General features: G+C 53.3%; 6 protein-coding genes across 6 annotated transcripts; 4 read left to right on the top strand and 2 right to left on the bottom strand.

Annotated features, from left to right (window-relative positions):
• The first annotated feature begins 86 nt into the window (after nucleotides 1-86).
• On the top strand, nucleotides 87-1,917 carry SMAC4_04792 (uncharacterized protein). Its single transcript, XM_003346571.2, has 5 exons — nucleotides 87-537; nucleotides 692-763; nucleotides 1,034-1,077; nucleotides 1,150-1,233; nucleotides 1,330-1,917. The coding sequence occupies exons 1-5, from the start codon at nucleotides 518-520 to the stop codon at nucleotides 1,500-1,502; spliced, it is 393 nt and encodes a 130-aa protein (XP_003346619.1). The 5' UTR covers nucleotides 87-517; the 3' UTR covers nucleotides 1,503-1,917.
• A 240-nt stretch (nucleotides 1,918-2,157) lies between these two features.
• SMAC4_04793 (uncharacterized protein) lies at nucleotides 2,158-3,319 on the top strand. Its single transcript, XM_003346572.2, has 3 exons — nucleotides 2,158-2,209; nucleotides 2,268-2,410; nucleotides 2,505-3,319. The coding sequence occupies exons 2-3, from the start codon at nucleotides 2,306-2,308 to the stop codon at nucleotides 3,279-3,281; spliced, it is 882 nt and encodes a 293-aa protein (XP_003346620.1). The 5' UTR covers nucleotides 2,158-2,209; nucleotides 2,268-2,305; the 3' UTR covers nucleotides 3,282-3,319.
• Nucleotides 3,320-3,455: 136 nt separating this feature from the next.
• SMAC4_04794 (uncharacterized protein) lies at nucleotides 3,456-4,455 on the bottom strand (the record flags this gene model as incomplete). Its single annotated transcript, XM_003346573.2, has 2 exons — nucleotides 4,274-4,455; nucleotides 3,456-4,194 (listed from the first exon to the last, which is right to left on the bottom strand). The coding sequence occupies exons 1-2, from the start codon at nucleotides 4,342-4,344 to the stop codon at nucleotides 3,456-3,458; spliced, it is 810 nt and encodes a 269-aa protein (XP_003346621.1). The 5' UTR covers nucleotides 4,345-4,455.
• Nucleotides 4,456-5,001: 546 nt separating this feature from the next.
• On the top strand, nucleotides 5,002-7,757 carry SMAC4_04795 (uncharacterized protein). The gene is made up of 4 exons (XM_003346574.2): nucleotides 5,002-5,392; nucleotides 5,530-6,133; nucleotides 6,186-7,192; nucleotides 7,262-7,757. Exons 1-4 carry the CDS (start codon nucleotides 5,318-5,320, stop codon nucleotides 7,535-7,537), a joined length of 1,962 nt encoding a protein of 653 aa, XP_003346622.1. The 5' UTR covers nucleotides 5,002-5,317; the 3' UTR covers nucleotides 7,538-7,757.
• Nucleotides 7,758-8,393: 636 nt separating this feature from the next.
• Nucleotides 8,394-10,152, top strand: SMAC4_04796 (uncharacterized protein; the record flags this gene model as incomplete). The annotated part of the gene is made up of 5 exons (XM_066090183.1): nucleotides 8,394-8,839; nucleotides 8,934-9,004; nucleotides 9,090-9,185; nucleotides 9,240-9,385; nucleotides 9,445-10,152. Exons 1-5 carry the CDS (start codon nucleotides 8,718-8,720, stop codon nucleotides 10,150-10,152), a joined length of 1,143 nt encoding a protein of 380 aa, XP_065946539.1. The 5' UTR covers nucleotides 8,394-8,717.
• Nucleotides 10,153-10,387: 235 nt separating this feature from the next.
• SMAC4_04797 (uncharacterized protein) lies at nucleotides 10,388-11,909 on the bottom strand. The gene has a single exon (XM_003346576.2). The coding sequence runs from the start codon at nucleotides 11,705-11,707 to the stop codon at nucleotides 10,442-10,444; it is 1,266 nt and encodes a 421-aa protein (XP_003346624.2). The 5' UTR covers nucleotides 11,708-11,909; the 3' UTR covers nucleotides 10,388-10,441.
• Nucleotides 11,910-11,917: the final 8 nt, after the last annotated feature.

An 11,917-nucleotide genomic window follows, 5' to 3' on the forward strand; every position in this document is an offset into this window, starting at 1 on the left:
CGGTTTCCGTGCTAAAAGCCATTTGGGATACGTACCCCTTAACTGTATCCCCTATTTGCAATACCCTGCTATGCTGAAGCTTAATGCGGCAATTGAAGTTTCAGAGTTGACAGAAAGCCCCTGCCTTGACAGGCCACGCACGCTACGTCAGCGTCGTAGGGCGGAGCTTCCACGTTGCCGCGCGTTTGGGGCCGGTTTAGTGGACGACGTACCCCGGCTCAGGCGCATCGTTAGGGACCACCCGACCGTTCTTGTGAGGCTGTGACCGGCAACCAACCTCCACACCCTACAGCTTCCCGACCTCGAGCTTCGATTGTTCCAGGCAACACTTTTACAGTATCTTACAACCAACAACTTTCATCGCAACTACAAGTACCGCTACATACAATCGCGCAACTCCCCAGACTCGATCCGAATCGATTGCTTGACTGCGCCAAATTCGCTGGATCGCACCCTTCCCCTCCAACACTTTATCAACCGTTGCGACGCATTCGCTTCACAATACCACAACGCCACGATGGACCTCTCATACTCTTTGTACGTTTACACACCCGCCCACCCGTGCGGCTATGGAGGAAGCCCAAGAATGAGACGAAGCGGCGACCAAGGCTGCTGCGCTCAAATACCACGCGCATTTGCAAATGCCATCAAGGTCCAGAACAGCTTGCTAACATGACGTCCTACTCTCCAGTCGCATCGTCAATCTCGCGGTTGCGGTGCTCATGATCTTGGGCGGTATCTCCCAGTTCTTCCCTCTTGGAATGTACGTTTCCGCATCCTACGCCCGTTGACGAAGTCACCAATCACACGGGTCCAATGCGCTTCTCCTGCTCGAGCGGATGCCGGATGGAGACCTTGGGCGCAAATCACGGCGACTGTCGAGATTGAGCAACGTCCTCGAGTCTGGCTGTCTCCCGGCTGCCAATACGCTTCCGCCTATGGCCACGGAGGTGGTCGTATATTTTGTCTGAACTTTGCGCCGGTAACACAAAATATGTATGAGACATGAAACTGACCAAGTTACTGCTGACAGTCAATCAACCATCCTCGGATGCTACGTTATTCTTTTCGGCGTCTGTAAGTGGTCGCAAACTTCTCGACAGGGACATTCAAGATCTTTGCAAAAGCTAATAACTATTCTCTTCACAGCCACCGGTCTCCTGGAGTTCCAGATCCCTCACCAAGTCCAGCGCTATGCATCTTTCATGTTCTCATTCCTCGGCCGTGGCGTCTGTACGTTATTGCCCCCGACTCCGCTTCTCCTGCTGTTGCTGGATTCGTATATCCTATTGGGGCCTGGCTAATCGTCGTTCTCTTTAATCTTTGCAGTTTACATCTTCGTCGGCTGCATCATTCCTCATGGACACTGGGCCACCATCATTATCGGCTCGATCATCTTCCTTGTCGGTGCTGCCTATGTCGGCCTCGAATTCGTGCCCTCGATCGAGCCCCCTGCGAGCATGCGCGAGGTGGATGCGGGCTGGGGTGCTGAGCAGGTGTAAATAAGACACCTATGGATCAAGAAAGCTCAACCATTGTCCGGTTAGGGGAGCCTTGAAGAGAACTCACGTGGCTGCTATGGCCCATAAGTGCTGGAAGAAAATGTCATGTCGATCCAGACGAGACGACTGGGGTGTGGGAGGAGGAGGATGCTTGTTGTCTGTTTGACAGCTTCTGGAGGACTGTTGGTGGAGGGCTAGTGCCGAGATGCCGAGGGGCATGGTGTTGCCGAATTGAATGTGGCACAAGTGAAGGGGTGCACTGGTTGGCTTTTGGTAGACAGCACTCCAGGATGGGAAAAATTATGTCAACGATTTAGCCTACGCTTTAGATTGAGGGCAGCAACTGCGCTGACATGTGAAAGTTTTGGACAATGACTTGGAGCTCATCAGCATCTACAGAAATACAGTGATTGTGACGACGATGTATTTTTGTTTACCATGGTTCGTGATCGCCGCCGTCCACTCACACTGTAGTTGCTATCGCTGCAAATCTGGGCTACCCCCTTTTTTTGAGTTTTGCCAGAGCGTTGGTTGTCCTAGCAACTGTTTTGCCTGCATTGGTATCCGATATCGGTTAAGCCAAAAAGGGTTAGGGTTCATGCAGATAAGCGATAAGATCCTAATCAATCTTAAACCTTGAGGGCTGCATTACAAAATTTTGGAGCTCGACGGTCCGAGAAACCTCCAAGTCAACCACATAGCACAAGGTAAGGACCCCTATGAACATGATTTTGTGAGGAGGTCGTGACTGACAAATTGAATAAGGATTATCTTTATCGAATCATCCTCGTACCACATTCAAGATGGGCAAGAAGAGATCAAGAGAGGAAGCCCAGAAGGAGGTCATCCAGAACGACCCCACTGTCGATAAGATGGATGAGGATAGTGACAGCTCAGACTCAGATGAGGTGAGTTATGAAACCCCAACTGAGGAACCATTGCAGCATCTCCTCGAAACCCCATCGAGAACCGAATGACTAACACAGGTTGCTTGGGATTAAGGACATGGACATCATCAACGTCGACTTTGAGCTGTTCAACTACGACAAGGACATCGACTTCCACGGCGTCAAGACGCTTCTCCGCCAGCTCTTCGACGCCGACGCTCAGCTTTTTGATCTGTCCGGGCTCAGCGACATGATCATCGAGCAGAACACCATCGGCTCGACGTGCAAGGTGGACGACAAGGCCAACGATGCCTACGCCTTCCTCACCGTGCTCAACGCGTGGGAACACCGCGAGAAGAAGCCCGTCGCGCAGCTGATCGAGTACCTGTCCGACAAGGCCGTCAAGGCTTCAGGGGACCTGGCCGTCCTGCCCGAGCTCTTCACTTCCGGCAAGGCCCAAGTGGGCATCGTCCTGTCCGAGCGCCTCATCAACATGCCTGCCGAAGTCATCCCGCCCATGTGGAACATGATGATCGAGGAGATCGCCGACGCCGTCGACGACAAGGAGCCATACGAGTTCACGCACTACCTGGTTGTCTCGCGCGGCTACGTCGAGGTCGAGTCGAGCCTGGACCAGGAGGAGCAAAAGCGCAAGCGGCAACGCGACGAGAAGGGCCTGCAGTTCTTCCACCCGGAGGACGAGGAGATGCGCAAGCATGCTGTCGGTAGCGGAGCCTACACTTTTACTAAGGAAGGAGACTCGGCCGACAGCAAGCGCGCTTTCCAGGAGCTGGGCGTCAAGTCACAGGGCTTCATGATGCTCATCGAGGCGGGCAAGTTCAAGACGGCTGTCAAGGCTATTGCGGATTACATTGGCGCTGCGGCCAACTAATTTTACTGTAATGGATTGCACTGATACGGAAAGTCTGGAAAAGTGGGAATACGAATGAAGAGAAACGGTTAACGCATCGTCAGTCCCTGCCTGCAGTGCTGTGGGTTTTTAGATCTATCGATCCACCGCTTACTGATGAGCTTTGGGTTGCACCGATTGTTATTCGCACCGTGACTATTGGGCAGCCACCGGCTCCAGTCTCTGCATGAGGTACTCAACCTCGACCTCCTTGGTGAGAGGAATCACGAATTCCTCGTACATGGCCACAACAGCATCAACGTTGATCTTGCGCTGGCTTTCAGCATCGGCAGCGCCTATCGATGGATCGGTGCCGTAAGTCTCCGCCTTGAGCTTTAGTCTCTCCAACACCTTCTTCTCAACCGCCTTGTTGGTGATGGCCTCCCCAATGGCATCGCGATCGCCAGCCTTGATGTACTTGGTGAACCTTTCCGTCTCAGACTGGAACTTGGACTCGGCAACAAACTTTCCGAAGTGAATGCGCCGGGAGATGGCCTGCAGGCAGGCGATGTCGCAGGTAGCAGAGGAACCGTAGTTCTCCTTGTTGACACCACGGTCCTCGCGGCCAAAGTCGGGGCACACGCTGGGAAGGAATTTTTGGGTATAGAACTCCTTGATCTTGTCGTTGACACAGACGTTGTTGGGGTGGAGAATCTGGGGGTAGTCGATCGACTCGAGGAGGGGCTTCTGCACTGCGTCGGGGAAGAAAGGGTATTCATCGGGCGACTCGTAGCGGCGCATGAGGGACTGGAGACGTTCCTGCTGCCAGAGGTACCAGTCCATCAAGCTGAGGTCGGAGTCGGGGAGCGGGACGGCACCGGGGATGTAGATGTTTTTGTTGAGGGGGAACTGAACACGCTCGATCAGATGGAAGATGATGGTATCCTCCAGACGACTGTTCCAATGCGCATGTCAGATGGCCTGGATTTTGAACGCAGGTACAAACATTCATTGCTTGGACGGTCTTGACTCACATCAGCTGGTAGCGAATGCGCGAGAGATCAAGCGCCTTGTCGACGTCAGACAGGTCGATGATTGCGTCCATCTTGAGGGCCGAGTAGTCGCTATTGCGGTATGAACTGTAGGGAGCTAGGTTGAGATGTAAGATGTCAGATCAATTGGCAAGAAGGACAATAACTGTTATGGTACGGTGAGCGTGAGTCCCTCCTGCGGATCCTCAATCGGGAAAGATGAGACCAAACAATCGCAACTTCGATATCGGAGGACAATCGGATTCCACGCTGCAAAGGGGCCCCGTTAAATTTTAGGTATGACGCACCAGCACAGCGGATCCGGTACCCCACTAGCCTTCAGCGTTTCTCTCGGCAGACACCGGATCCCTGCTCTGGCAGCCCCTTCTGAATGGAGCCAAGCCTGAATTGGCGCGGCGTCTGCGTGCGGGGAGCCAAGGGGGATGAGGGGAAAATGGAAACTGAGGGGCGCGTCTTCGGCTGGTCGGTTCGAGGGGTGTGGAAATCCACATCCACATGCTGTGACTGGCCTGCTGCCAGCCGCAGAGGCCGACCACCGAGCAGCGAGTCTGTTCAGAGGGTACCTTCCATGCTATGTGATCCATGGGCGTCATCGCGGTAGCCGTTAACAAACCAGCTGAAAGTGATTCCTGCCACGGCGTTTTGCCAGGTTCACACAACAAATTTGTGCCGCACCCACGCCAGAGCTTAGAGCGCCGCGAGGTACCTTACCTTAACCTCGACACCATCCATCCCATCGCAAATTGATTCATCCAGCAGCCTGCCGTGGTTACATGCTGCTGCCACGGGCTCTGGCATAGACAACATCGCGTCAACATCGCTACCACTAGTCGCAGCTGCGCTCGATCCCTGGTTGTGCGATATTACAGCGATAGTAGCGCTCGCAGGATTTTCTCGCGTCGTCGTCCAAGTGTCCTGCTTTTATTCGACCTCTCCGCGCTTTAGTAATTCGTCGGGCGGCAACAACCTCTTGGGCATTTATTCCAAACCTCCAGCGATTGGGTGGCAGACTCCCAGTGCCAACGGATGGCCAACTCCGACCAGAACCGTGATGCGTTCCCCGACGATGTGTCGATTGATGACGATACCTCCGTAATCTCTGTGAGCTCTCCTCACCTTCGTCTTCCACAATCTTTCAACCATCATGACATCCTTCTGTCTTCCCTGAATCCCTTTCGTATTGCGCCTGGCGCAGCCCAAGAGTCCCAGACTAATGAAAGATGGGCGAACTGCAACAGACACGGGGTTTCGAGGCCTTCGGTCGCAAAGTGACGACAACAGCAAGTCACTTAATCGGCCCCATCACCGACCCGACCTCTCATCCTCATTACCAATCCGCCATGACCGAGATACACAAGCAGCTCCAGAAGCCTACGCTTCAACGGAGCGTCTTCGCTATTGCGCGTACTACGCCCACCGATCTAGTGCGCTCCAAGTTGTCGTCAAAGGAAATTCAATCTCGAGCACTGGCCTATGTGCCCGATGAACTTCTCAGAAACATCCCTGCCAGCTCCAACTCTTACTCGTTATTTCAGGGCTTCCAGGCCAGTTTTCCCGAGTTTCACGATGAAGGAAAGAAACACAAGCGACGAGTTTCTCGCGGGAGAAAAATGCTCGATGAGCGGCCTGTGGATCCAGGAAGCCCACACGCGGTACAGAGGTTGAAGAAGGACAAGACGTCAATGGAACACCAGCTTGAAATGCTCGGTGTTCGAAAGAACATGGCCAGCAGTGAGATTCGTGAGATTGATAACAAGATCGCCAATCTGCACGGCATGCGCAAGATAATTCTGGACAGGCTGGCTAATCTTGAAAAAGAGGAGGCGGTGCTGGAGCATGACAGTAAGTCTTTCTGGTGTTCGTTTTGTGATCTCCTACTAAGCACAAGTTGCAGTCATGGATGTTGAGAGCAGGTTGGACGAAGCTCAAGAACTTGCCGATGAGGCAGAATCGTTGGCTATGGAGACACCCAACAAGTCTGAGGAGGATCTGTCAAGAACTGAAGAAGGATTCATGTCGCAATCCATCTACGAGAAATTGCCAGCTGCCAACACTCCTCCGGGAAAGAAGAAGCCTCGCAACCACCGCAAGAAGACACTCCCCATTCTCCACGAACATTTCGAACCAGGTACCATGATCCGCTCGATGCGCGCGCACCAGGATAACATCACGGCTCTCGACTTCGACGCTCCTTTTGGTCTTATGGTTTCGGCTGCTATGGATGACTCGGTTCGTGTTTGGGACTTAAACGCGGGACGCTGCATCGGTACTCTTGAAGGACACACGGCATCTGTGCGCACTCTTCAAGTCGAAGATAACTTCTTGGCCACTGGTTCAATGGATGCGACAATCAAGCTGTGGGATTTGAGCAAGGCCCATTACGATCCCCAGGGTAGCCAGGAAGTTGATGAGGAGGATGAGGACCTCGCTTTTGTGAACCCGGATGATCACGCAGTCGACCCACCTGCCGGAAGCATGGCTGATTGCCCTCTTTTCACCCTGGAGGCCCATCTGGATGAGATTACGGCTTTGCATTTCAGAGGAGATGTGCTCGTTTCTGGTTCCGCCGACAAGACGCTTCGTCAATGGGATCTGACTAAGGGTCGCTGCGTACAGACCCTGGACGTGATGTGGGCTGCTGCCCAGGCCACTGCCATGGGTAGCAGTGACGGTCCCTGGAGGCAGACCAGCCGTTCTGCCGACGGATCGGCCGACTTTGTTGGTGCTCTGCAGGTCTTCGAGTCTGCTTTGGCTTGCGGTACTGCTGATGGTATGGTTAGACTCTGGGATCTGAGAAGCGGACAGGTGCACCGTAGCCTGGTTGGACATACTGGCCCGGTTACCTGCCTCCAGTTTGACGATGTTCACCTCGTTACTGGTAGCTTGGACAGAAGCATTCGCGTAAGCAACCTGCTCATTCCACCATGACACTACGAAACGAACTGGCACTGACAATGCTTCTCATTACAGATTTGGGATCTTCGCACTGGATCAATCTTTGACGCTTATGCATATGATCATCCTATTACCAGCATGATGTTCGACACCCGCCGGATTGTCTGCGCTGCCGGCGAGGATGTGGTTAAGGTTTACGATAAGGTTGAAGGACGGCATTGGGACTGCGGCGCCGGCATCACTGAGGCTGAGAAGGCCAAGTCCCCTGCCATCATCGAACGCGTGCGCATCAGGGACGGCTACATGGTTGAGGGCCGTCAAGACGGTGTCGTCGGCGTCTGGACATGCTAAAAGCGGCATGAATGGGGGGTTTGCATTGCTTGTACAAATACGACATAACACGACACGACTTGAACGGGACTGGAGCAAAAGGGGCGGCCACGTATATTGGTTTTATAGGTTTTATGAAGGAGACTCGTTTAGCGATAAAATGAAGTCAATGTTAGGGTTATTTGGATATCTCCAAAGCTACAGTTGTCCATAACGCATTATACACCAGCAAGATTACGGGTTTCTTTGGTGTGCTTCGCCAGTATAAATTGAGTCGATAGATGACAGAGTGATTAGCTTCGGCATACATATGTCTCCGAGCCAGATCCACTTTATACTCAATGGACCAACCCGAAGCCTCAAGCCCATTCAAAGAAAGGCGAACAAGCCTGGGCGCAAGCGGGGATCTTCTCGAATGCGGAAGTCATGGAATCATCGGGGCAGCATCCGAAGAGGAGTCAATAGTGCTTGTTACAGAGTCCAGCGGCCGCGTTTTGACTTTCAAAGTCGTTCCACGGAGACAAGATTATCTCCAGCCGGAGTTAACAACCAACGATCTCCGTAGAAACTGATGGTATAAGATCGAGATCGTAACTAACACTCTCTAATGGTTCGGGAAGTTTACAATCCCGTCCAGTCCCCACCCCGTAGACGGGGCAACGCTGATCACGGGGAGCGGACTGGGCTCAGGCCCACTTGCCTATTAGTGACGGCACCTGCGTAGTCGCTGCATTTACACGGACACTTGAGAACAACTCGGTTACCTCCATCCCCATCTGGTGTCCGAAGCATTTCCTGTGTTGTTTGATTGAATCTGCGTTCCTGTCCTTGCCAGCGTGGCAGAACGTAGAGATCCCCGTTTCAACTTGCCGTCGCCTTCAGGCCGATCCCACTCCGCGGCCTGCCTCCGCGATCTCTGCCTATCTCTGCCTGTGTATCAACATACACAGAAGGAAAGAACGACCGTCCGGTCTCCCTGGCGAGGCCCTACCATATCCTTGTTTATCTTTTGCGTATCATTGATCTGTAATCAAGCTCGACCTGAACTCAGTTACATATAAATTTCCTTCCATCCTTCGTCCCTTCCTTGTGAACCTCGTGCATCTGTCAGGTCCAGTCTTCTTCTAGTCTTTCATCCTTCACTTCTTTTCATCCACTCTCACCTACCTCTATATACAATAAACTTCAACTCGAACTCAAGATGGCCCTCCCAATGGCACCTCTCCCCAAGGGGCCCCTCGGCCGCTACCGCCTGCTGTCCCCCACGGCATCGGTCCGTGTCAGCCCGCTTTGTCTGGGGTCAATGAATTTTGGCGATGCTTGGTAGGTTTTACACATCACAACGGCCTTACAGCTGTTAACCGCTCAGTTCGTGATGCCGCTTGATTACTAACCTGCGGAACTACAACGAATACAGGAAAGATTATATGGGAGAGTGTAATCAAGAGACCACGGAGAGTATCTTGGACTTTTATTACGAGAACGGAGGTATGATCATGTGATGGGAGGCTCCTATGACGTGAGAGTGAGAAGGGCAGCCAGGCTAACTTGGTGACGTTTGGTGATGTTGTAGGCAACTTCATTGATACGGCCAATAATTACCAGAAGGAGGAGTCGGAGAAGTGGATTGGGGGTTGGATGAAGAAGAGAGGGATCCGGGACCAACTTGGTAAGCTACCCAAATCATTATGCCGCTGAGCAGACATTAACCCCGTATTCCTAGTCATCGCCACCAAATTCACCACCAACTTCAGAGCCGGCTATGGTGAAACAGAGATCATGGCCAACTTCGGAGGCAACGGCACCAAGAGCATGCGGACCTCAGTTGAGGCCAGCTTGAGGAAGCTCCAGACGGACTACATCGACCTCGTACGTTTCTCCTGCTTCCAAACACCGCTCACAGACCTACTAACACAACCCTCGTATAGCTCTACGTCCACTGGTGGGACTTTACCGTCTCCATTCCCGAGCTGATGCAGTCCCTCAACCAGCTCGTCACCAGCGGCAAGGTTCTCTACTTGGGTGTTAGCGACACCCCGGCCTGGGTGGTCAGCAAAGCCAACCAGTACGCGCGCGACCATGGACTGCGTCAGTTTTGCGTGTACCAAGGCCGGTGGTCCGCCGCTTCGCGCGACTTTGAGCGGGACATCATCCCCATGTGCCGGGACGAAGGCATGGGGCTGGCGCCCTGGGGCGCCCTCGGCGGTGGCAGCTTCAAGTCGGAGGAGCAGCGCCAACAGCAGGCCAACGAGGGCCGCAAGATCAAGGCGACCGAGGAGCAGATCAAGATCAGCCGGGCGCTGGAGAAGATTGCGCAGCGTAAGAACACGGCCATCACATCTGTCGCCCTGGCGTACGTGATGCACAAGGCGCCCTACGTGTTCCCGATTGTCGGCGGCCGCTCGGTCGAGCACTTGAAGGGTAATGTTGAGGCGCTCAAGTTGGCGCTGTCTGATCAGGATATCGAGGAGATCGAGGGCGCGGTTCCGTTCGATATCGGTTTCCCTAACTCGTTCCTTTATGGCGAGAAGGCGCCTGCCCACCCCAGCCAGGTCTGGTTGATGGGTATGGCGGGTACATATGATTATGTCCCGGTGCCGAAGCCTATCGTGCCGACGGCAGAAAATGGTCAGTAGAGCCGACATCGCCGCCAGAGGTCATTGAAGGTTAGATGGCAGCAAAAGCTGTAGTGTTAGTGCGTTTGAATGTGATCCAAGTTGGGCTACCTTGAATGGTGTTGTTGCATCACACAGCTGTTGTGGGGGACGTCATATTAATGATGTGTTGGGAAGACATATTAAGCACGGAGCTTCAATGAACCTGTTTGACAGACCTTAGTACAAATTTGATTGGTAGAACTGTATAATATTTGGGGGTATCTCAAAGCTGACATGAAACTTGTTTCCTCTCTCCTCTTGTTGCGCTTTAAACCCTTCGCTTACCGCCAAGTGAAAGCTTTTTCGTCCCTTTCTCTGCAACTTCCACTGGCCTTCCAACACTAGCCGGAATCTCGAACACGGCCTGTTCCTCTTCCTCTTGTTCGTCTTCCTCATCTTCCTCGTCATCTGAATCCTCTTCGTCGTCATCCTCCTCGTCCTCTTCAAGCTCTTCATCTTCGGGCACTGCCTCTCCCGCATCAATCTTTGCCTGCTGTTCCTGAATAGCCTTTTCCAGTTCCTTGAGCATCTTCTTGGTAAACCCTGAAGCCTCCACAGCAGCATCCAACCGCCTAGCACCGTCCTTGCCGACCGTCTTGTAAGCATCCTTGAAGAAGGGGCCGGGTGATGTGGGAACAAAGTGGAAGCGCTTCTTGAAGAACCTCTTGATGCATTCGACGTCGCGGTCAAAGTACATCTCGGCGTTTACGTGGTCCATAGACACCATTTGTGGGAAATCGATAATAACCGGCACAAGGGTCACCGTTTCCTCCTCCTTCTCCTCGCCGTCCTCGATCGTGTACTTGTTGGTCCGCTCCTCCTTGATCAGGATGTTGAACTCGTTGAAATCACCGTGGATGAGGCCGTGCTTGGCCAGTCGGAGGATTAGGTCGATGAGCTCGGCATAGAGGCTTGCAGGATTTGGCACAGCGGAGACCTGTCTGAGTGGTAGGGACTCGACCAAACTCATGACGATGGTGTGTCGCGACTGCGAAATCGGTTCGGGCACGGGGAAGCCTTCTTCTTGGAGCGCCTGCATGAAGGCGTACTCCTTCATAGCCGCGAGCCGCGAAAGGTACATCCACGAGCCGCCTTGCCGGTTGCGCAGGTAGTCGCGGTTGGACTTGACGGTACGGAAGGAAATGCGGCCCAGGCGATGGATCTTGAGAATCTTTTGCTCGCCGGTCTTGTCGGCCACGATCATGATATCGGATTCCTTGCCGACACCCACACGACTGCCGACGCTGTAGACGACATCCTTGGAGGAGTGGGTGTGCAGGGCGAGATAGTCGAGACCGCCGTAGGTCAGTCGGTAGCCGTCGTACTTGGCCTCCTTCATGCGTCCGATGAGGCCGGACTTGGCGAGGGTCGCTATGCTCCTGTGTACACCGCTGGCACCGCCCTTGAGACGGGAAATTCTCTCGATCAGAGGGGTTGGGACAAGTTCGTGGTTCTTGCTGCCCATCTCGACGGCAGTCAAGACTCTCCAGTCTTCTGCCGTGAGATGGCGTAAAACTCTGGTGTCCAAAAACATGATTGTGGGGTTTTGCTGGTAATCGTTGGCGTACGTTGCTCTGGGAAATATCCTGGTGTTGTGTTGCTAAAGCAGGTTATTAGGTTGTTGTCCTTAAGGTCGAGGCTCGTGGGTGACTTTAATACAATGATGTATCGACTTCGAAACTTCAAAGCTGATGTCCAGAATAGAAAGTGGGCGTCCCCAAATTCCCAATGCATGGCTGCGATA

This window comes from Sordaria macrospora, chromosome 3, assembly GCF_033870435.1.
Source record: "Sordaria macrospora chromosome 3, complete sequence".
Lineage (NCBI taxonomy): Eukaryota > Fungi > Ascomycota > Sordariomycetes > Sordariales > Sordariaceae > Sordaria > Sordaria macrospora.

What these genes read in the sequence shown, in the direction of transcription:
- SMAC4_04797 (XM_003346576.2), bottom strand. Translation starts at nt 11,707, where the DNA reads ATGTTTTTGGACACCAGAGTTTTACGCCATCTCACGGCAGAAGACTGG.
- SMAC4_04795 (XM_003346574.2), top strand. Translation starts at nt 5,318, where the DNA reads ATGGCCAACTCCGACCAGAACCGTGATGCGTTCCCCGACGATGTGTCG. An exon ending in ACGATACCTCCGTAATCTCT is followed by an intron (nt 5,393 to 5,529) that starts GTGAGCTCTCCT and finishes GAACTGCAACAG; the next exon opens with ACACGGGGTTTCGAGGCCTT. An exon ending in GGCGGTGCTGGAGCATGACA is followed by an intron (nt 6,134 to 6,185) that starts GTAAGTCTTTCT and finishes CACAAGTTGCAG; the next exon opens with TCATGGATGTTGAGAGCAGG.
- SMAC4_04792 (XM_003346571.2), top strand. Translation starts at nt 518, where the DNA reads ATGGACCTCTCATACTCTTT. An exon ending in ATGGACCTCTCATACTCTTT is followed by an intron (nt 538 to 691) that starts GTACGTTTACAC and finishes CCTACTCTCCAG; the next exon opens with TCGCATCGTCAATCTCGCGG. An exon ending in CAGTTCTTCCCTCTTGGAAT is followed by an intron (nt 764 to 1,033) that starts GTACGTTTCCGC and finishes TACTGCTGACAG; the next exon opens with TCAATCAACCATCCTCGGAT.
- SMAC4_04793 (XM_003346572.2), top strand. Translation starts at nt 2,306, where the DNA reads ATGGGCAAGAAGAGATCAAGAGAGGAAGCCCAGAAGGAGGTCATCCAG. An exon ending in ACAGCTCAGACTCAGATGAG is followed by an intron (nt 2,411 to 2,504) that starts GTGAGTTATGAA and finishes CTTGGGATTAAG; the next exon opens with GACATGGACATCATCAACGT.